This window comes from Aedes albopictus, chromosome 1, assembly GCF_035046485.1.
Source record: "Aedes albopictus strain Foshan chromosome 1, AalbF5, whole genome shotgun sequence".
NCBI classification, from domain to species: domain Eukaryota; kingdom Metazoa; phylum Arthropoda; class Insecta; order Diptera; family Culicidae; genus Aedes; species Aedes albopictus.
In genome coordinates, this window is record NC_085136.1 from 333,252,599 (window position 1) to 333,275,693 (window position 23,095).

General features: G+C 40.8%; 2 protein-coding genes across 17 annotated transcripts in view; both read left to right on the plus strand.

The window, feature by feature from the left end:
* The first annotated feature begins 966 nt into the window (after nucleotides 1–966).
* LOC109406763 (uncharacterized) overlaps nucleotides 967–23,095 on the plus strand; it is a 48,082-nt gene continuing 25,953 nt past the window's right edge. For 8 of the 16 annotated variants that reach the window (XR_009996750.1, XR_009996749.1, XR_009996742.1 and 5 more), the window contains exons 1-10: nucleotides 967–1,304; nucleotides 1,618–1,888; nucleotides 1,951–2,119; nucleotides 2,183–5,986; nucleotides 6,318–6,520; nucleotides 6,587–6,933; nucleotides 9,219–9,489; nucleotides 9,659–13,378; nucleotides 13,446–16,663; nucleotides 16,867–22,793. The gene's annotated coding sequence lies outside the window, so the exon portion shown is untranslated. Of the gene's footprint in view, nucleotides 1,305–1,617; nucleotides 1,889–1,950; nucleotides 2,120–2,182; nucleotides 6,521–6,586; nucleotides 6,934–9,218; nucleotides 9,490–9,658; nucleotides 16,664–16,866; nucleotides 22,794–23,095 lie in introns of all 16 variants that reach the window. The other 8 variants (XR_009996739.1, XR_009996738.1, XR_009996743.1 and 5 more) reach the window with 8 other exon arrangements.
* Nucleotides 15,833–16,201, plus strand: LOC109403901 (uncharacterized). Its single transcript, XM_019676802.3, has one exon. The coding sequence runs from the start codon at nucleotides 15,833–15,835 to the stop codon at nucleotides 16,199–16,201; it is 369 nt and encodes a 122-aa protein (XP_019532347.3).

Sequence of the window (23,095 nt, forward strand, 5' to 3'; positions counted from 1 at the left end):
TGTTCTAGTACTACAGTTGTGACCGTGGCTATGTTTCAAGGTGCCCAGGTCATTAATACATGTACACTGACTAATTTATGATCTTTTTTCTTGTGATGTGCGCCTTATATCAACCAAACCAAAACATTATCTAATGAGGTATCATAAACTTTGCAGATATTTCATTCGTCATAAGTGCACGTGGTAAAACTCAGCTGAACGTTAACGGATATCTCTACACGCGTGGCAAACTTCACGGCGACTTTCAGTACTGGTCATGTAATCAGTACAGGGTTTTAAGGTAAGAACCATCCATAGTTAAGCTTACATAGCAAAATTTCCATCATTTCATCTTCATTCCCAGTTGCACAGCTCGCGCTTCGACGGTTCGATGCAAACAAGGCGAGAAACCAATCATAAAACTGCGTGGTTTCCACAACCATCCGATTATAGTGGACAGACGTCGGCCCGGAGAGTGCGCACGGTTGAAAGAGCTGTACGCTCCTCCTCCGAGGCAAGTGTTGCCAGACAGGAGGAAATGTCAGCAGCTCCCCAAGCAGCAGGTGCCACTGCCGCCGATCGAGCAATGTTTTGTGAAGGAAGAAAAATGATGCACGCGTTGTCGTGTGTGAGAATGGAGGCTGTAAAAGGACTAGTGTAAAGTTTGATCAAGTACTGCATGTGAAGCAGTCTGACATAAGTCATAACATTTGAATAATTTTTACTGAAACACAAACTATCACGAAAGCTCTCAGAATTCCACGGTTTGTTATAATGTAGCAGTTGAAAACAAGATTCCACAATTAAGCTTTGAAATTCTCCAATTGGAGCTTCAGTTATCCTAGTGAACAAGATTTCGGAATGCAGTAACAGACAAAAACACCCTTCTATTGTTTATTAAGGACAAGGTATTTGGAGTACATAGCTCAAAATTTCTAGAGCACCGTTTTTTAGAACCGTGGAACGGATTTGGATGAAAATGCATCACGCTAATTGTTCAGTGGTTGTCAACAGCGTGATGCATTTTAATCCAAATCCGTTCAACGGTCCTAAAAAACGGTGCTCTAGAAATTTTGAGCAATGTACTCCAAATACCTTGTCCTTAAGTGTTAAAAGAACATTCATTTAATGAAAGGCTGGTCAAGTGCTACTGGGTACGTAGAGCCCGCAAAAAAAGTTTTGAAATAAAACAGCAAAACAATTGTAACGATACATGAAGTTTGTATGGACGAGAAGAACTTGTAATATAGTCAACGGAAGCAGAGCCACCAACCCACAGAAGTCTGCCGAACAATCATTCACCACAATATCCCTTCTTCAATAAGGTACACCGGGGCAAGTTGAAACGGGTGGGGCAAGATGAAACGCGAAGTTTTGAAATAGATTTCAATACAATTTGGAAATATATCCTTCGCTAAAAGATTGTTTGAATCAAAAACTATGTGTTATGGCGATCGAACTGTTTATCATCGTTAGACAACATCATGTTAACCCGCTGTTTCATCTTGCCCCACCCGTTTCAACTTGCCCCGGTGTACCTTAACAGTTGTTCTGGTCTACAGTCAATGTCTCTTTAGGCGTTAGACCAATATTTAGAGAATGATCTTCAACTTCTCTAAAACCCTCTTCCCTTTTCAGAAACCATGGCACACCGAGCATCGCAACTCAAGATCACCCTGCGTCAACTGCAACGGGATCAGACCACCGACGATCGCCAACCCGTTTGGAAAGGATCCGCCAGGTGCAGCGGTTAATCCGACAGCTGGATAGTCAATTCCGCCAGATGTCCGACCAGGACTTGAAAAGGCCCGTAAGAGTTAACGGGTTTGCGTTTCCCCTGTCCTGCGAAGAGGATATCGAGCGACTTGAACTGATGGTGCAGCGAAATCCGAGCATTCGCGAGCAGTTTGTAGGTGTCCTGTGTATGGAATCGAGGAGAGTGAAGTACTAGAATGTTTACGTCTTTTCTAGGTTAACTATCTGTGCAAGCGGAAATCATCTAGCGATACGGTCGAGGAATGTTTTGGAAACTTCTTCACCGATGAGGCCATGTTGCGGTACAACTGGAAAGGACTCGATCGTGATCAGTGCCCCCGGAAGGCCATGATGAATTACAGCATCTTCACGGATTGTATGGTCGGTACGTGTGAGATGTGGTTTCTTTCAGAGTACAACGATATTCTAACAAGCTTTTTTGCCCTAGATGCTTGGAGTTCTCACGGAGTGTCAATGGAAAAGATTCATAGTGAGTTTAAGAAAGCTGTCTTCAAGATTGGACGCAGGCGGTACTCGAGCCAATGTGCCAGGAAAAAGAGATTTTTAGAAAGGTCGTTTGATTTGGAATGATTAACTAAGCCCGAAAGAAGTCCAGAAAGTATGAAGTCAGAAAATAAACAAAAATACTGTTTCCTTCATAATCAAGTACCTCATTCCGACGACATATTTGGTATATTCAATAGAATCTCAATATATAACTGGTGCTTTCGTGAAGAAATGCTTAGTCTTAATGAAAGAAAAAGTAAAATTATTCTTTATCAATTAGAAAAGAAAGAAATATTAAAAATAATGTCACTCATATTGTTTCAAATTATTATTTCTTTTATTCCAGACACGGTAACGCAAGTCCAACCAACAACATTGCCCATCGTAGGGCAGTGGTACGAAACCAATTTAGCGTTCACCAAAGGTCACCGAAGAAAGCTGTTACTGGATCTACAGGGCTACACACTGGGTCCGAAGAGAATTGACAATCGTGTAACTTGGTGGCAATGCTCAAAGAGATACTGCCAGGCACGAGCCGCTACCTACGATGATAAGTACATCAGATTTGGAGAGTTATATCACAATCATCCGATAAAAACGGCGCCCAAAGAATGGATGCCTCTAGTGCCTGCTGATCTATCATTTCTAGGTTCAAAAAACAAAAAACCATATTGTACAAAGAAAAACTTCAAAACACGTGCCACTATCAATAACGAAAGGAATATCAAATTTAAGGAACTATGCAACGTTGTCGACTCATCTGTTTCCTTTTGATTTGGCTGTTTTTCAAAACTTAGTTCTAGTATAACATTTCGTTTATTTCATCGGTGTTAGCTGAGAAAATATAAGGGGTTTCTTCACAATCTCGTACATCATTTCTATAACATATTTGGAATATTTGACAGAATCTCAATATCTGCCTTGTCCTTTCATAATAAGGCTCTGAGACAATACAATAGATATTCTCTAAACAATCTTGAAAATCGCCTTGTGTAATAAATTCACCACACGTATCATAAAGCCATTCTTGTTTTTTTTTTCTTTTTCTTTTTTAATTCTAGCTATGCCAGCTCAAGTCCGGCCTACAATGTTGCCCATCGTAGGGCAGTGGTACGAAACCAATTTTACGTTCACCAAAAGTCGCCGAGACAAGCTGTTGCTGGATCTACAGGGCTACACACTGAGGCAGATAAGAATTGGCAAACGAATTACATGGTGGTACTGCTCAAAGAAAACCTGCCCGGCACGTGCCGCTACCTTCGGCGATAGGTACATCAGTTTCGGAGAGTTATATCACAATCATCCGATAAAAAGTGGTTCTACAGCGTGGATTCCTCTAGTACCTACTGATTTATCTTTTCTACCAAGTTCAAAAGATATGACCAAAAAATGGAAGATGAAGAAAAGTCCAAATGGGTTCTTGGCAAGCTCAAAGGAAATCAAATTTGTACATAATTAATAAGAATACATAGACTATATAAGGAAGCATCCAGCCACCAAACATGGTAGTCTTGTATGAACAAAAGCTACAAAGCATGACTGTTGATTCATCTGTTTGATTTGTCTGTTTTTCAAAATTCAGATCTGTTTTTTACATAGTATCACCAGTATAAATTGTATAAGAAGAAAACATCCAGCCACCTAACTTGGTGGTATTGTATTAACAAAAACTTCAGAACGCGTGCCGCCACTATCGATGAAAGGTACATCAATTTAAAGAACTGTACCATGATCATCCGATAGGGAAGATGTCGGAATCGTTTTTACCTCCGTTTCCTATCGATCTGTCTTGTCTACTGGGAGAGATTGCCAGGGTGACGAAAAAGTATTCAAAACTTGATTAGGATTTTGGCTAATCAAGTAATTAGCATCCTTGCATTGGTAGACAGAGTAGTGCCATGTCTACGAATGGTCAGCTAAAGGTAAACACATCAACATCTCTCAGCTTCTCAGCCGTTTAACTCATCCTTGCTTACCTTGATTAAACTGATTTTATTTCTGTATAATCTAGTACCCCATTTAAAGAATTCATTAGGTATATCTGACAGAAGCTGAACATCTACCTGGTCCTTTCATGAGGTGACTCTGGAGACTGTACGCTAGACGTTCCCTAAGTCTTGAGGAAAGACGTACTAGAATGTTATTCTGTTCGTAGTTTAAACTTTCTGTGCAATTGAAAATTCAAATTGAATTTCGAATAAAATAAGGCAAGATAGGATTATTTGTCATTAAGTCATTTACCGTGAGGTCGCCATTCACCGCTCAAGTCCCATTCACCGCTCATTTTGGGCCAATCATACAAAAATGGTCAGATGTTAGTAAAGTATCGTAACAAAAGTTAATGTAACATGCTGTCACATTTAAAAACTTTCATTTCACCATGTTTTTATATGGGTGTACCTGAAATCACGTTCTCAAAAAATATTTCCTACACTGCGCTGCAGGACAACATTGGAACTGTTCAGGGCAAACAGTGGAAAAAATATCCAACAGGTAAAACCCGTTAAAGATTCCATTTTGACAAAACAGGATGAACTGAACGTCATGAATCATCAATACTTTAGTAAATAAAAGTTATTTTGTTTTAAAAAATGGATAGTTTCTGTGATTCCATGAAAAAAATAATCCAGTGAGCGGTGAATGGATCCATTATGAGCGGTGAATGGATGCATGAGCGGTAATAGGAGCCAAGAGATTACACATTTGAATTTTTATTTTTTCGGCTGTAAATATATTTTACAATCGCTTTATATTTTTTTCAATAATAATAACATAATTGTTGAGTTGTTAACGTAAACTAAAGTGCAATATTTGCAAACGTCGATTTTTAATGTCATATACTTTACGAAAATGCCGTTAAATGAGCGGTGAATGGCGACCTCACGGTATATAGTTTTTAATTGTTTCGATTTTTCTACACATGTCGATAATAAATGTTGATAATGCCCATCGTAGACCAGAAGTTTGAATCATTTCTTTTTATATTTACGACGTGTTGTCGAGGCAACCTGTGCCAGGAAAAAATAGCCAAACGAATAACTTAGTGGTACTGTTCAAACAAAACCTATCCGGGATTGAAATAGAAGAATACTAGTGGAAAAGATATTAAATATGCTGTGCTAATCGACTGTTCATCCATGTGGCTTAGTCTAGCTTAGAACTTCTACCGCCGTAGCAACCGTAGGACATCGGAGTTTCCATTTTACAAGTTTGCTCTATCAACTTCCTTTCCAGCCAACGGATGTGAAATTTCGACGGTTTAAAACTCAGAACGCGAAGAAAGTCCATATCTAGAGTATCGAACCAAGTGCATTGCCGGATTGAACGAGTGCCGTGGGTCTTTGGTATTTTTTTTAAATCGATTTCCAAAGTAGCACCATTCACTTCCGCCTGTCCATGCGTTGAACATAATGTCGAAACTAGTACGCACTACTTCCAACAGCTTCCGACGAAATGTTCAACGCATATAAATTTCAGAAACCAATTAGATGAGAAATTCACAATACAGCTTTTTCATAATCCACAGGGATTGGTCGGTGTTCACGCCTCTGAAAAGCAGCAACCTACAAGGAGTCCAAGAATCAGATTCACCGAAAGTTGCACACGGAAATCAGTCACGATAGCAGCAATGGAACGCAGTAGATTATGCCTGCAAAACAACAAAGCATCCGTTCAAGGAAGGATCGTATGTTCATTACTTATCTGCTTGTCGACCAGTTCATCAATAAGTTTGGCAGATTAACACGTGAGAAACTTGTCCGTTATGCCACAGAACTTTAAAGCATTTTTTCCAATATCGTTATTTTGCACGTTTTGTCGTACAAACATGAATATGTTTTCAAAACATCCTACTAACTACAAACTACTTAAAAAAACATATCTTCTATCACAATAACTCATAGCGTGATCAGCGCTTTATAAGCATCTAATTTTAATTTACCAACAATTTCCACTTTATATTTTTCTATAATCCTGATTTTATCGAGATGTTTTGAAATGTTATTCTTGATTTCAGTCCTTCCCCGCGCACGCCGATCGTTTTGTTTATCACTGTTTTGTTTTTGTTTACGTTTCAGCACATCGGGTGCAAACCAGCATCGTATCACTACGAAAAAAGGGAAGACGATCAGACTCGGACGCATAGCCAAAGGATGTTTGTTCGACCGGATTCACAACTACCACTGCATTATTTCTGTCGTACGCCCAATACCTGGGCAAAATGCGCAGCCTTCAGCAAGTACAGCTCAGCCGTTAGTCGATGTCAACACATCAGGTGCGGGTAAGAAATATGTGATCGATTATGGAATGGATTGTTGTAAACAAAGTCCTTTTTGAAATATTCTAGTGATAGCATACCGAGAGACGAGGAACTGGTTCCGACACCATCACGGCGAGTTCGATATCGTCCAGAAACGGTGGAAAACATCTACAGTGCCATTTGTTTGCACATAATCACCAAATTGGAACGAGGGGCCGAGTTATCAGCACTTGCGGGATGAATACCTGTTGCTCCAAAACACTGCCGGCTATCAGCTCGTAAATATTGACTTCAGCTGCAAGTATCCAAGAAAAAGAGATCTTCCTTTCGCACAATTCACTGGGTTTCGCACTCGCGCTAAGGTAGTGTGCCGTAATGAGGTATCTGGACTGGGAATATCCTGTTGGCATTGCTGTATGAAGAAATAATTGAAGGTAGGTGAATGAGTTACTTATTATTTATCCGGTGCGCTTGTTTTGATGCGAATTTCAAAAATTCTAGAGCAACATTTAATAAGATAGGGTCTGGCACCATTTTGGGAAAAGAGACCATTTTTGTACCATTTGGTTGGATTGTTTGTACAGAATACGTTCGGTCTCTAGCCATGTGGTGTGAAACTGGTTGAGCTATAAGTACACGACGGTACGAAACTAAATATAGTGGAAAGTGCCAACAGTAGGTTCCCCTGACTAAATGACTCCACACTCTAGTTATCGTAAATCTTTTGCTGCTGAACAGATGCCTACTGAATTGCACAATAAAATGGCACTGTTTATTGGGATGTTTCTCCAGTTGGAGTTGAAATAGACTTTAAAGCCTAGTTTAGTGTACAAAAGGAATCGCCCAACAAATTTCCTGACCGATTCCTGGCAGAAACTTTTTCTGCACTGACTCCCACAAGAATTTCCATTTCTTTGCAACTGCGTACTGCAATCGAATTAAAACGGTTTCCTTAGCGATTCATGCAAGGAATTTCCCATGCACCAAAATTGCCTGGTAAATTCCTTCTTACTGCAAAAGGCCCTTAAAGCAACATAAATATATTTGTTTGCAAATGTCAATGCGGCTATTCTGAAGCCCCTTCCATGAGTGGTGGTAATGTCCCTTTAAATCCAAGCGTTTAAAATTGCATACGCATTGTTCACGTCGGTTTTTGCACAAGTTTCAAATCTACAGTTGTTTTCTACCCGGAAGCGGTGTTTCTTCATTTAGATCGAGGAAATCGTGCGGGATGAAGATTGCATTTGGGAGAAAATTCTAGCCCAGCTGTTTGTCGCTTAACGACGAAGCTTTTTTTTTTATTGATGAGATTGTTCCTATTATATTTATTTCTATTTATCAATTTGTCATTTTATGTATTTATGGGAGAAGGGTAAAAGAAAGGGTATTGAACACGTTGTATTAAAATGGATATCGGAGTCATGGTCACCCGGCACAAATGACGGAAACATCCTCCACAAGCATCACAATTATTTGATTGCGATGGTTGAAGCAAGATCATCTCTAGCAATGTAAATGTTTGACGCATCCCTTGGAAACAAATCATCAGAAGGAAATTACAGTTACTTATTGAGATCCTCCTCTGCCAATGATCATTTTGGATGTAGGGGAACAGAGTCCAACATTCCAAGATGGGGTAAAATGGCCCAACTCATAAAATCATTCCTGAATGGGACTTGATCATTATTATAGGTGAATGGTGTCAATATTTGTTTGCATTAAACATTCTTCTAGAAGCAAGGCCGCCAAACCCACGGAAATCTTTTTATTTCCCAATGAAAATTTGCAACTTCCGGTTTTTCGTGCTTGCCATTAAGGTGTTCGGGTGACTTGATTACCAGCCATGTGTTTCCAAGGAGATTGAGGCACACATGGAGGCGCATGGTTGTTGATATCTACGCTATCCATGTTAGGGGTCATTCAAATATGACGACCATCGTTTAGCGGCGAAGAGGGTGACACTCCATGTATTGAGTAAACGAAAAAAGTGTGACAGAGGGGTGAAAGTGAGTCGAAAAAGTCCGGAAATTGATGGACGTAATTTTTGAATGTTTTCATGAAGTGGCATCTTACCCCATGTCAGATGGCCTTTTTGCACCACTTCCGTTTTACGAACCATTTTTTAAAATCGCTGAAAATCGATGAAAATGCAATCGTTTAATGAATGTTTTTGCTGAAGCATCGAGCAAATATTGTCTAGTTGCTGTAACCATTTTGAAAGCCTAAGAAATGAGGCTATATATCATTGAAAACGATGAAAGTTTGAAAAATGGCATCTAACCCCACTTTCTCCTATCGTGTGGAAGGCACGAAGATACTCTATGCCAAGAAAGTCAAGGAAATTACCATTATGAAAAATTCCTGGACCAACCGGAAATCGAACCCGTCACACTCATCATAGTCTTGCTGATTACCCCTGATACCTGATACTTAACCTTGAATGTACTGAGTAAAACATGTTTTTATGTAATCTAGTACCTCATTTCGACAATTTATTTCGTATATTTGACAGAATCTCATTATCGACCTGGTCTTTTCATAATGTGACTCAGTAAACTATACAGTAGACGTTCTATAAGTCTTCAGGAAGAAAAGTCTTACTAGAATGTTATTCTGTTTGTAGCTTAGACTTTTGTGCAAGTGAAAATCAAAACTAAAAAAATTCTGAAAATCAGGAACGAAAGCCATATTTAACATGACGTCATTATTTTTATTCCAGGCATGCTGACTCAATTCTGGCCTACGACCATGCCCATCGACATACAACGCGTCGCCTAGGCAAGCTGTTACGCGATCTACATGGATGTGTATACTGAGTCAGTATAGAACTGGCGAACGAATAGCTTGCTAGTAAAGTTTGAACAAAACCTACCGGCACCTTATATCACAACTATCTAAAACGTGGATTTCTCTAGTACCTATCGCTCCTTCTTTTCTGCCAAGTTCAAACAAGATTGCTAACGAAAAAGACGGCACAATCTAATAACAGTGTAAGCTGTTTAGATGATCATTATAGTTTTTAAGAAATAAACAAAATATTGTAAATTAATTATAATCTACTGCATCATTTACATGCACATGCATTGATAAGAAATAATACATGCAAATATTTTTAGTATTTAATACTTTTCTAATAAAGTTTTTTTTGTCTTATTCCAGACCTACAAACCCCATGGCAGTCTGCTACAGCGCCTATCGTAGGCCAGTGGTACGAAGCCGTTTTGACGTTTGCCACGAGTGCCAAAGGCAATAAAGTACTCGATCTACATGGATACAGGCTCTGTAAGAAGAAAACAACCAAAACCCTTACTTGGTGGTCTTGTATACACAAGAAGTGCAAGGCACGTGCCGCGACAATCGGTGAGAGGTACATAAAATTTGGCAAGCTGTACCACGACCATCCCATAAGAAAGAGTTCCAAGTCGTGGATTCCTTTGGTCCCAATTGACTTATCCCGTCTACCGAATGCGACGGAGATTGCCAGGGCGACGAAAAAGCCTTCGAAACATCGTTAGGTTTTTGGCCGACCATCTGTTAAATTGTCCCAATCAAGTTCTAGTACACCATTTTGATATCATGTCGTATTCACCAATGGAGAGATAGTGGAAAAAAAACATCGGCACTAGATTCTATACCGTTAAATTCATCGTTATTGCATTAAAAATATGTTTCACCTCATTTCTACAACTCATCTGGTATATCTAACCGAATCCTAATATCTATCTGGTCCTTTTACCCTTGTGAGCCTTGCATTGACTGAGGAAATAAAATATTTTTTATGATCTACTTATGAAACATCTAAAAAACTTGTTGATTCCTTCATAATAAGGTCCCGAAGGTTATACAGTACACGTTTGACTGATTATCCATGCGTATTTGTCTAACTTAGAATTCCATCCCTTCCTCCGTAGGAACCCTTGAGAGTGACCATCGAGCTTCGCATATCCCTAGCTATAGTACCAAATCTTCCGCCACCTTTGTCCATAAGCCGGTTGACCAAAGTCCGGAACCCATCGAGGTGCATCGTGCTCCTTCCATCTCCGGTGCGATCAAATTCATTCGCAGTCAGAAAAAGAATGCCCAATTGGTGTACAAGGGTTTCCTGTACAATCGAAAGTTGACCCAGCAAAATGGCAATACCACGTGGCGGTGCATCGATGTTACGAAGTTACGCTGCAAGGCGATTTGCGTTACCAAATTCAACAAATTGATACGTGCCAAACGGCAGCATACTCATGAGAACCATGAGAGTAAGATCAGGAATCGACCGCTGTACGACTATCCGGAAGATTTGGAAGAATATCTGGACATCTACTCCAGGGATCCTATATCGGCGTCGCAGAAGCTAGATGTCATCGACGACGGAACGGATTACAAGCTGGTCGTTCGGGATACCATCGAGGAAGTCGTGCATGAAGCACCTGAGAGTCACATAGGAGACATGATGGCGAGTGGGACGGATACGTTCTATGCGACACCTCAGTAACACATTCTAGGACTACAATTGAAACTAAATCGTAATAATAAAGGCTGGAAAAAGTGCGAGCAGATGAAATTTGCCTGAGAAGTAGAGAAATTCCGCATGTTACCATAAGAACATATAATAAAAAAAATGACAAGGGCTTAACGAATGTCTAGAATGTTATTATATTGATTGCAAAACGTCATTTCCGACTACAGTATTTATGATAATTGAGTTTCAATAAACATGTTGAAAAAAATCGATCGAGTTTCACTACAGTACTAGAGTATAAATAAATAATTTCAATAATACTAACAGAATACGTTTGTTTGCTTATCTGTGGCGTTTTAAGGTGCTTACTCGCAGGAGCTGAAGTTCATCAAAAGCCCATGGTCTACGCCGTGTCTGGTGATCAATGACTTCCTGTACAACTGTCACAGTACTAGAGGGAACAAGGTGTACTGGCGGTGCCACAACTACTCTCGGAAGAAGAAGGAAGAACGATGCAGGGCTAGATGCGTAATTGTGAATGGCAGGCTGAGCGCTCTCACAGGAACGCAGCACAACCACGATCCACACACGGAGAAAATAGCCAAGATTAGTCGACGTAACAATATGGTTGATGAAGTACTAGATGCAGCCAAGGCGGATCCACCGCCGAGCTATCTCACTAGTGGGCTTTACAGTTCAAGTTTTTTATCCGGAGGGTCTACTTTGCTGGACAGCGGCTCCCCGGATATCGGTTTGATCAAGATCGACGTATTGCCTAAATTAGAAGACTACGGCTTGCCAGTTGAACTGTAAACATGTATTTTTAAGCTGAATTTTTACCTCTGAATCGCAATAATAAAACTATCAATGTTCGTGAAGCAATACAAACCAACGTGTTTTCGATGATTTGAAAATTTTCCATCGTTTGATTCTAGTACTGATAAATCCATTATTTCTTTGTACAGTTTTAGACTTCACCCCTGACGACGCCGCTGAGTGCCGGACGTTCATCAGAAGCCAGCGTGGGGCTCCCCTGTTGGCCCTTGACAATTTTATCTACCGGTGTGAACGGGTTCGAAAAACGCGCTCCTATTGGCTGTGCATTCGTTACAAAAGCTCCAAGTGCAATGGTCGCGTAATATGCCAGGGCAATAAGATTCTCAAGGTGACACATCACTGCCACGCGAACGACGAGCAGCGTATTAACTCGTCGATTCTCGAGGAAACGGATCTGTCCAGCATCAATATGGAGGTGTGGTACAAGCAGACCATGATGCTCAAGAAGCAAGAATCAAAGCGAAAATAAAACTAATACATTCTAGTACTTCAATACATACATCGCTGGTTATGTTTGATATGTCCCAAACCCATGCCATCTATTCTTTTACTTCGCTTATGAAACTAATGAAAACTTTTCTCGTTGTAGCTTACATAACGACTAATACCACCACATCTAGTACTACACTAGTCGAAAGCCAGAGTGGAGTGCAGAGTGTCTACTATCGGAACGATTTGCGGGACCAGTTGTATCCGGAAGCCGTGCAATACATCCGAAGCCGCCGTGGGCACCCGCTGCTAGTGTTTCGAGGGTACAAATTTCGCCGGAATGGCGGCTGCAAGGAGAAGGGCTACTGGCGCTGTGCTTCTTTTTGCAAGTGCCCTGGAAGAGTTACTACCGTCGATGGGACCATCGTTAAGTACCACGTGCACAATCATGAACCGCCTTTCAAAGAATCCGCCGAGTTGTTCTAGGATTGGTGGAGGCACAATTTCGATTAAATGTATCATAATGAATGATTATGATGAGCAAACATAATAAATCTCCTTTAGAATATTTTATAGACCATGATAATTTTGATGCCAGAGCAGAAGTTAGAATTAGTTGAGTAAATTGCGTCTTCTTGTTGCTATTTATAGAATGGGATCATCAAGGTTTCCGGGCGCTGGAGAAACAGGTATTCCTTGCCCACGACATTGCCAACAGTTGGATGGCCAACGAGAAAATCAGTTACTGCCAGAGCCAGCGTGGGAGGCCTTTGCTTATATTTCTGGGCTACCGTTTTCGCCGAGAGATGGTGAAGCAATACAAAACCTACTGGCGATGTCTGGTGGACAAATGTCCCGGGCGGATGATAACAATGCTTCCAGGGGATACGGTAATGCGTTATCGGATACATAATCATCCGTCCAGTTTCTAGAAAACGATCAAATAAATTCCGCTTATTCAAAAATATACAAATGTGGTTGTTTCATTACGGGTTTGAATGCGGTACTAGAATACGATCACAATCAACTTATACGATCTCTTTTGATTTTCTTCAAGCTGCTGGATTGGATTTCATTTTCAGTCAACGAGGACATCCTCTGCTGGTTGTTGATAACTTCCTATATCGAAAAAATCGAGGGCATTACTGGCGCTGTATTCGGTGAGCTAGTACTATATTTTGACAAACATTTTCGTTGATCCTTGAATAAAATGTTAACATTTTATAGATGTACCAAGTTCAAGTGTCGCAGTCGACTGATTGTGAAGCCTGGTCAGAAACCTGCTCGTATTGAAGATCACTCGCATGGGCCGGAAACGGAGAAGATTAGTTGGGGTCGGACGGTGATGGAGAACGTGAAATCTCATGAGCAGGGGGATATCGTTTTTAGAATGCGACAACCGCACTGCAAAGTAGATTATTTGATAAATCCAGTTAAGGAATAAATCTCTGCCAGCCATTCTAGTACTTCAAATCTTTTACTTGATCGTTTGAAACTAGTACTTTTTATCTGCAGTGTTTTTACAGGAAGCTCTTTTATCGTTTCAGTTACTGCGATTCCGTACTGTCCTCCTGCGTTGGGCGATCGCAATCCGGTTCCAAAGGTGTGGTACTCCTTTCCACTGTGCTACGTGATCAATCGACGCGGAACAATGAACCTGCATTTCCGAGGTTATATCTACATCCAAAAAAAGCGGCACAACCGCACAATGAACTGGATCTGCAACAAGAGCAATACGACACAATCGAGCTGTAAATCGAGGATATCCACCGAGTGCAACAACAAGATCCGCTTTGGGGTCCACTGGCACAATCATGGACCCGTGGATATGAATGAACTGTTGTGAAATAAATAGAATTGATTGAATGAGTCTTTTTTTTTTTTCTAACAAGCAGGATTACAGTTATCCTATTCATTGCCAGAAAGGATTCCCACTGTGTTCATAACCAATTTTGTCACTTTTCAGAATCTTCTAATCTAGTAATGCCCGGAATATACGCTGGTATTTGGTACAAGGAGGAACTGGATTTCATCGAGAATCGTCGTGGCGGGTTCAGTTTGAGGCACAAGGGATATCACTTCATCACGGAACGTCGCTACAATAGTACGGTGAATTGGGTATGCAATAAAAGCAGTAGCTCGGCAAGCCGTTGTCCGGCACGGTGTGTCACTCAGGGTCACCAAATGATCAAGTTCAGCAAGCGAAAGCACAACCACGATGCGGTGTACAAAGTTAAAGAAATGTAGTTTCAATAAATATCGAATCATAGGAGATGTGTTTTTGTGTAGCACCAGAATGGTAGAATAATTTAGACATGAGTTCTCATACACTTCACTTCGGCGTATAATTTCAGATCGAGTTCGAGGATTTCTGTACGACGAGCAGTACGAACTGGTTTGTAATCGAAAGGGCGGCCTCAACCTGTGCTATCGAGGATACCTTTATCGGAAGAAGACCCAGTTCGCCAATACGTTGAACTGGGTTTGTGCCAATCCCAATTACAATAGGTTCGCCGGTTATGGAAGCGTGAATGGGGGCTTGTGCGCAGCTCGATGCATTACAAACAATAGCGGAGGGTTAAAACTGAGTAAAAAAGGCCATAATCACCCACCGATGTTGCAATACGACGAAGGGACTTCGGTAAAACTTTGCATCGAAACGCTCGAAAATACACAATACAATAGCGATTAAAGCATCGCACATGAATGTTTCTATTCTAGTTCTTTATTTTGTAGCAAATTTTGTTACAGTAGTCAAAAGCTGTTATATTCAATTGATTTTTAATGTTTTCCTTTAACATTTATTCCAGCAAATTTCGACCAACTTAAAACTGGAATTTGGCTGAAGAAGCCCTACGAGATCGTACCGAACCAGAAAGGCGGAAAGAATCTGATGTTTTTCGGCTTCGAATATCGAAAGGAGGCTTCTTTCAAGACATCGATCAATAGGGCAGATCGGTGAAGTACTAGATTTGTAGTAATGAGCTGAATTTTAGTATGGTGAGAAGGTTAATTCTCCGTTTCTGCAAAGAAAGAGTGCAAAAAGCGTGGGTATTATGATTCCTTGCCTAATTTGATGCTGTTTGAGCAAAACTTTGGGAAACAGTGTTGTTGTTTTCTCCATTTCTTGCAACATAAACAACATAGTTATCCAAAGTTTTGCTCAAACAGCATCAAATTAGGCAAGAAATCATAATACCCACGCTTTTTGCACCATTTCATTGCAGAAACGGAGAATTGACCTTCTCACCATACTAAAATTCAACTCATTACTACAAATCTAGTACTACACCGAACGTGCCCCATTGGGTCTGTAGTCGTAACTCAGTTGGCCGCTGCAGGATAAGGCTTATTCAGAACACCGTCAACACCGAGATTAAACTAGGACAACATGGCCATAATCATCCTCCAACGAGTATTCGAACCACTAATTGATTGCCTGACCAATAAAAATGGAATTGCATTTTTCAGCGACGGTTGTTTCACTTGTCGATAAATTCTAGTACTTCATTGACTGTTCGAATTTCTTAAATACTGATGCCTTTCTCATTTATTATGTATTTCTACAAAATTTAGCAACTGATTCTGAAAACATAGCCATCTTTACGAGAACAATGCGTGACAAGGAGCAACTACTCTACCTTGGACAGCCGTTTGTTTTTGAGAAACTGGTGATGACCCAGAACTCCACCCCGAAGAAAATTTGGCGCTGCAATCAGTGGTGGAATCAAAAGTGTCGTGCCCGAGTGTATACTATTGGAAACGTGATAACACCTCTGAATCGCTACCACACCCACTCCGACATAATCAAACGGAAGCGGCGAGTTACGAAGAAAAAAGCGACTATAGTTATCACAACTGGTCCCCCTAGAGATCACACCAATAAGTCGGTTCAGGAACAATATACCGAGTTTGTAGTTGATTGCATACCGGAGGGTTCTGAAAGTGACGAACAGAAAAAAGAGGATACGACCGATTACTAATATTAGAGAAATACATCTTTATTTACGAATACAAGTTCAAGCGTTGATCAGCTTTCTCAGTTTTTAGTGGGCAGTTTAACCAAAAGCTTCTAATAACATATTGTTTAATATCAGTTCCAGAATCGATGAAACCTTCACCGCACAAATCACAAGGCATTTCATTTACGGTACAAACGCATCCGCCGAGTCCAATAGTCAAGCCGCCACCGGAACAGTGGAAGAACGCAGGGCGTCCGGCAGCTGAGGCGCCATCTACTATGGTTCCACTGCACAGCGGCAGCGCCGTCTTTATCTCAACGATAGATCTCGTAAACATCTACACTCCGAAGGCGGCACTCTATACGGCACGGTTGATTGACGTCATTTTCGGACGGCAAACACTGCTAAAGGCCTGTGTGACTCGGACGAAGAATTCCGGCGACTTGGTCCCGCTAGATGAGGACAAACTGAAATCAGTTATAGGTAAGATCATTCTTTTTGTTGAAGTACTAGATTATTGAGTACACATAGATATGTGGACGATGAATGTGTTTTTTTGCAGAATCGGCAACTATGAATATGGATGTCAAATGATCTGTTTGGACTTCATTCTTTTTCTTACGTTCAGTGTACATCAAAAAAGTACTAGAATATATTTCCAACATTTTTGTTTCTTTTTCTTCCAGTACATGTGGTGCATGTTTTCAAGAAACAACACGTCGAAATTTCCGAATCACTCGTGCTGGGCTACATCCGGAACCGCCTCTGTTACCTTCAGAGTTCAAAGAAGTACTAGAATCCGTTTGCCATAACCTATTATGAAAAGATAAAGTGGATTAAATGCGTTATTTTCATATCTGTTCGTTTTTTTTCTGATATTGTTCAACAAGATTATACGCAACGGAACTCGAATAATAACCAATTTCTCTATTTTTTTTAGAAATGGATTTCCGTTTTGAGCTGTCTTCTAGTGGAGCTCGCCAGCTGGTATGGAAGGGCTACGTTTACCACAAGAATACGTCGACCGGTAGGTGCACCTATTGGCGCTGTGCACATGCTGCTCGACTGAAATGCAAGGCGACCGTGGTGACGGAGTATGGCGTGATGGTGCGGGTCAAGAATCCCTATCACAATCATCTTCCAATGAAGCGACTGGTGTACGGCATGGGAAAAAATCAGAAAAGAAACCTGAAAAACCAGAATCTTTTCAACAGCTATAGGAGGGTTGAATAAAGACTATGATGGAATAGAGCTGCCTAGTTTACCGTTGATAGATTTTTCCTGAATGTCGACGCTGAAGGTGCTCACAATGATATCTAAATCTCGTTCTTTCCTCACAGCCATCTTCGTTGCTGTCAGTACTAAACAACAGTTGCTTAAACTGCGCAACAAGATTTATCTGAAAACAAAGGGACGAGCTTACCGGAGCTTCTTCTCTTGCATAGAGTACAATTGTCCCGGCCAGGTCATGTTTCACGAGTTGAAAGGAGGCCAACTCAAAATTATGGCCGAACATAACGACGATTGCACGTGCGACTACTATAAGGATCGTCCGGAGGAACACTTGGGCCAGCTTAGCAAAGCCGAACTGACGAGACTGGAAGAAACGTTGATGAGCAAAGACTTCGATGATACCTGGGTGGAAATATAAGTGCAGTGTAGCTTTTATTTATTTTTTTAATTTTTAAATGTAGCGTGAAAAATCAGGGAGTTCATCTTTTGTCTGCGGAGCATCCTATCGTAGCTTTCCGGTGAAAGTACACTAAAAAAAAGGGAACCATTGTTTTGAACCATACATGTGTTCTTTTTATTTTTGACTCCCTCGTTCTTATTCTTCCATATATGCTCATTCGAAAAATCTACGCATATTCACAGACTGTTATTGCAGATCATCGCCATGTCAAACTGAAAGTAAATGTTTATTCTTACTCAAAACCCATGACAAAATTAATCTAGTACTGCACATTGTAACAGACACAAATACAACCTGAAAAGATTCGTCCCCCATTAATAAAAGCTATGAAATCAAACAAAACGTCTGCTAATCTAGTACTGCATGTTTTTCTATCTTCCGCTACTGATCACTAGTTTACATTTCTCTGCAGCCACGGAACTGGACTCTAAACAACCACTGATGGTCCTTAGTAGAGCCGGCACGTTGCAGCTTCGTTACCAAGGTCACACATTTAACAAACATGTAACTCGTGGCGAAAAAGTCTACTGGAGATGCAGTCAGTACCTGGTGTACCGGTGCAAAGTGCGCATTCAGACCATGTTGGATGAGTTCTCCATCAGCAAGAATGACCATAATCATCCAGTAGTAGTGCGGCCTCGCGCGTACGGATCGCTGAAGCTGTTGAAGCAACGGTTGGGCAACATTAGATCGTGATACTAAATAAATATGACAAAAGATCTACAATTTAAAGGTTTATGATACCGAAATTCTCTCGCATTTTTGTATTGTAACAGTGCACTCAGCCGATCATCTCATTCTTGTCTTCTAATCGAGTGATTCTAATTTTAGCTGCAACGTCATACGCCCTACCAATCAACAGACCAGAGTTTGAGTTCCGAAGATCGACACAACGTGGCACTCACTTGCTGATGGTCAACGGAGTGAAGTTCTTTCGCAATCGCCAGCGAAACGATAAGCATTACTGGAAGTGCCATCAGTACTATAAACGCAAGTGTCCCTGTACGGTCGTCATCAATGAGACCACGTCCAATATCACTGTAAAGTACAGACACAATCACGACGAAAGTTTGACGTCATTTGATTCTAGTACTACAGCAGCTCGAGTTTATCCAAATAAGCGCATCAAATAAACATTTTTGCAAGATAACATGTGTTTTGTCTTGATAATATTTCGCCTTTTGGTCATACCTTACCATTTCTAACCGTCAAACCTACTACCTTTCAGAAATCTACTTCACGAAATCGAGCCGAGGCCGTCCGGCAATCATTATCGATGGCGTCAAGTATCTATTCATGTCGGAGAATCACAAGCGAGTAGTTTGGCGGTGTTCGTCAATGGCCACCAGCAAGCTCAAATGTCCAGCCCGGATATTGCAGTACAAGAACCCCGAGCGCTTTGTCATTCACCGGGAAAAGCACATCCATGCGCCTCTGAAGCGTCACAAGGTGGCTTTCATCGCTCAAGAAATGTTCACAGTTTTGGATTGAGAAGTACGTGTCGATATCACAGCATGTCGTTTGGAAATAAATTTTATAGTTTTATCCCTGCGCGTTTGCTTCGACCGTTCTAGTACTTCGTTTTGGAAAGATTTAAATATTCACGCTTTACTTACAGTTTTGCAACTTTCTTTGTAGAGTACAAGCACCATCTGTCCGTGACGAGCAGTAATGGCCAGGTGCTTACCTACCGCAGCAGCCAGAAGGGTCGGCTACAACTGTCGTGCGATGGATTCTACTACGTCAAGGAGAAAACCGTGAAGCAGAAGGACTATTGGCGCTGCATCTATTACACCACGAAGATCAAATGCCATGGGCGATTACACACCTTGAACGGGGAAATTCACCACAGTACGCCTCACAATCACGTGGCCGGAGTGTTCAAACGGTCCGACTACAATCGTCTTTCGGAAATTATGATAAATACGGAATCGGGTATTGCCGGGCAGCCGTCGACAAAATCTATCTGTATAGAAAGTGTAACTAAAGTCGAACGATACTGAAAATAAATCTTTAAGTTTAGTTATAAATATTTGTGTTGGCTTCGGAGTTGGTCGTAGAGCGCTACTGAAGGCGAACCAAATCGAAACCAATTAGTACTGACTTATTTGTTTGGTTCGCCCTATTTTTAGGATCCACCACAATGACGGTGATGGACACGTTGGACGTACCGGCTATCGAGTTCAGCAGAACGCAGCGAGGTCGCACCATGCTGATCTACGACGGGTACAAATACGTGGAAAATCGTCAGAGCAACAAGAACGTATTCTGGCGCTGCTCAAAATACGTCAAGTATGCCTGCCGGGCGACCTGTGTGACGTCCAAGAGCCCGAGTGAATGTCCTATTCGGCTGGCTGGCAATGCCCACTCGCATGGGCCGGAAAAAATGTTGGACAGTGACAAAATTGAACCCTCCGATGAATCCGACATTCAGTTCCGGTTGATGCAATTGTACTAGATACGCTTGTTGATTGAAGTACTAGATTTTTAGCCGAAATGCAACTATTTATTGGAAGTAAATTCGAATTTCTGATTGATAGATACAATTTTCTTGTACTTCAAATTGGTTGTAGAGAAAATGTGCTTGCAATCACATTAAAAAGTATGGACAAAACATCAGTTACCAGAATTTCCAGTACGGAAAATGTAAACACGCAAATCTAGTACTACATTTTGATGAAAATTTTCTTTCGAAGGTAGTTTATCAAAATTCTGAATGGGGCACGTTCGGTGTAGTACTAGATTTGTAGTAATGAGCTGAATTTTAGTATGGTAAGAAGATCGATTCTCCGTTTCTGCAATGAAATGGTGCAAACAGCCTGGGTATTATGATTGCTTGCCTAATTTGATGCTGATTGAGCAAAACTTTGGATAACTATGTTGTTTATGTTGCAAGAAATGGAAAAAAACAACAACACTGTTTACAACACTGTTTAAACACAACAAGTACTTCACCTATCTGTCCTATTGAAATCTTGTCATAAGCGGTTTAATTTCTAAGCAGATGAATCTAGTACTGCATCGTGAGATATATGTACAAAATATATTGCTATTTATATTGAAATAAACTTTCGCATTTGCAGATTTGATTAATGATACTCGTTTTGATGAAGATCCACCTGTTGGTATCTCAATAACGATCTTTTGTACTTTCAGTAACAAACCAATTCGTGACAGCAAAGTTTGGATACACTCAACGGGGACACGTGATGCTAATGTACAACGGGTACGGATTCATCAAAGACCGCCAAACGGCGAAGACCTGCAACTGGAAGTGTTCGCTGTTCCGAAGGATGAAATGTCGTGGGCGAGCCATTACCAAAATCGCCGACGGTAAGCACATGATGAGGATTACCCATGAGAAACACACGCACAGTCGGGATGAGTATCGAAAAGAGATGTAAGGCACGTAATCATTAAAAATGCAAGAAGCAGGAGCCGGAGGACAAACCCGAATCAATAACAAAGTCATACTAGCGAGGCGGACATTAGTAGCAGAATGCTAGTTCTCAAATACCAAAAGGTGAGAACTTCGCGAACAATATCAATGCCTATGCAACATATGTATATGTGATTTTATCATTTAATTTTCATAGGACACGATCGGTGAACTACTAGATTTGTAGTGATGAGCTGAATTTTTGTATGTTGAGAAGGTCAATTCTCCGTTTTTGCAATGAAATGGGTCAACAAGCGTGGGTATAATGATTACTTGCGTAATTTGGTGCAGCTTGAACAAAACTTTGGATAACTGCGTTAATCGAGTTGCAAGAAATGAAGAAAAGAAATACACGGTTACCCACGATTTTTGCACCAATTCTTTGCTAAAACGGAGAATTACACCATACAAAAATTCAGCTCATTACTACACATCTAGTACTACACCGAACGTTCTTGGATTGATAAGAATCTGCCCTGGCTTCGCTGCAAATACTGCAAGGTTGCCAAAATGACTTATTTTTATTCAAGAGTTTTTATTAATCACATGGAATTCAAAACAAAAACAAATGCATAATCTTGCTAGAATGATATTTTAACAAGAAATACTGATGGAGGGAAATGATCGTTTAAGCTAGAAATATCACAAAGCCTGCGAAAAATATATCTGTAGTACTAGATAACATGGGCGTCCATTGAGTTTTCTATGTTGAGTAAAGATGTTTCTAGAATTTTCTGCAAGTTATTTTAGGCATCAACGATACCTCAACAATGAATAGCTCCAAAATAATGCCTTGTTTTTCCATTGTAGATCCCCCGAGCCTTAGGGCAGCTCAATTCGGTTACACCCAACGTGGAAAGATGATGCTCCTGTACGATGGTTTTGCCTACTTCAAAGATCGTGATGCCCGGAACAGCTGCAACTGGAAGTGTTCGCTGGCCGGAAAGCGAAAATGTCGCGCCAGAGCCGTTACCAAGACGGCCTTTGGACGCCATATGATGAAAATTACCAACCCCAATCACAACCACGACCGAAAAGCGTATCGATTCGATACGGTGAATTTGTTTTCCGACAAGAAATAAAATTATCATTTGTGCATTGTACTGCTTAGTGTTTCAATCGATAACTATACTGCGGTAGACATCTCTATGTGACTTTTGGAGCTAACTGTATTCTTCATCATTTTAGAACTATTCGCTAATGCATACTTTGGAAAAACTCGACGCGGTCACCAAATGCTTCTGCATGAAAATTACAGCTACGTGCGGGAAAAGCAGAAGCAAAGTACAACCAACTGGAAGTGCTCCTGGCATGTCAAATTTCGTTGTAAGGCGCGAGCAGTGACGAAAGAAATCGAGGGTCAGCTTTTTGTTCGAATAACCTGCGGTTTCCACACTCATCCTCCGAACAATGGCTCCAAGTCTGATGATGCGTCGAAACACTACCACGAGAACTATTAGACAGTGGAAAATGGTACCATGGTAAGTTCAGTCATTTGTTAACGACCTGCAAACTGACACATCACTTACGTGTACATTTTGAAAGATAAATGAATGTGAACGATACACGTTGGTATCCTATAAGTATTGTCAAAGAATTGCACGAGAAACGATTGTTCAATGATAGTGTAGAGTAGTTTTTTTCTTGGAAGTACTAGATTAGAGACAGTCAGAGACAGTCAGGAGACGTTAGTTAAAATTTTCTTATTTATTGAAACTAAAGTGCCTGAATATTTGTTTGAGGGACGATTAATCAGAACGTTTACAATGCAATTCTTGTTGTC

Excerpts from the sequence above, each read along its gene's own strand:
- LOC109403901 (XM_019676802.3), top strand. The coding sequence starts at position 15,833 with ATGCGTGACAAGGAGCAACTACTCTACCTTGGACAGCCGTTTGTTTTT.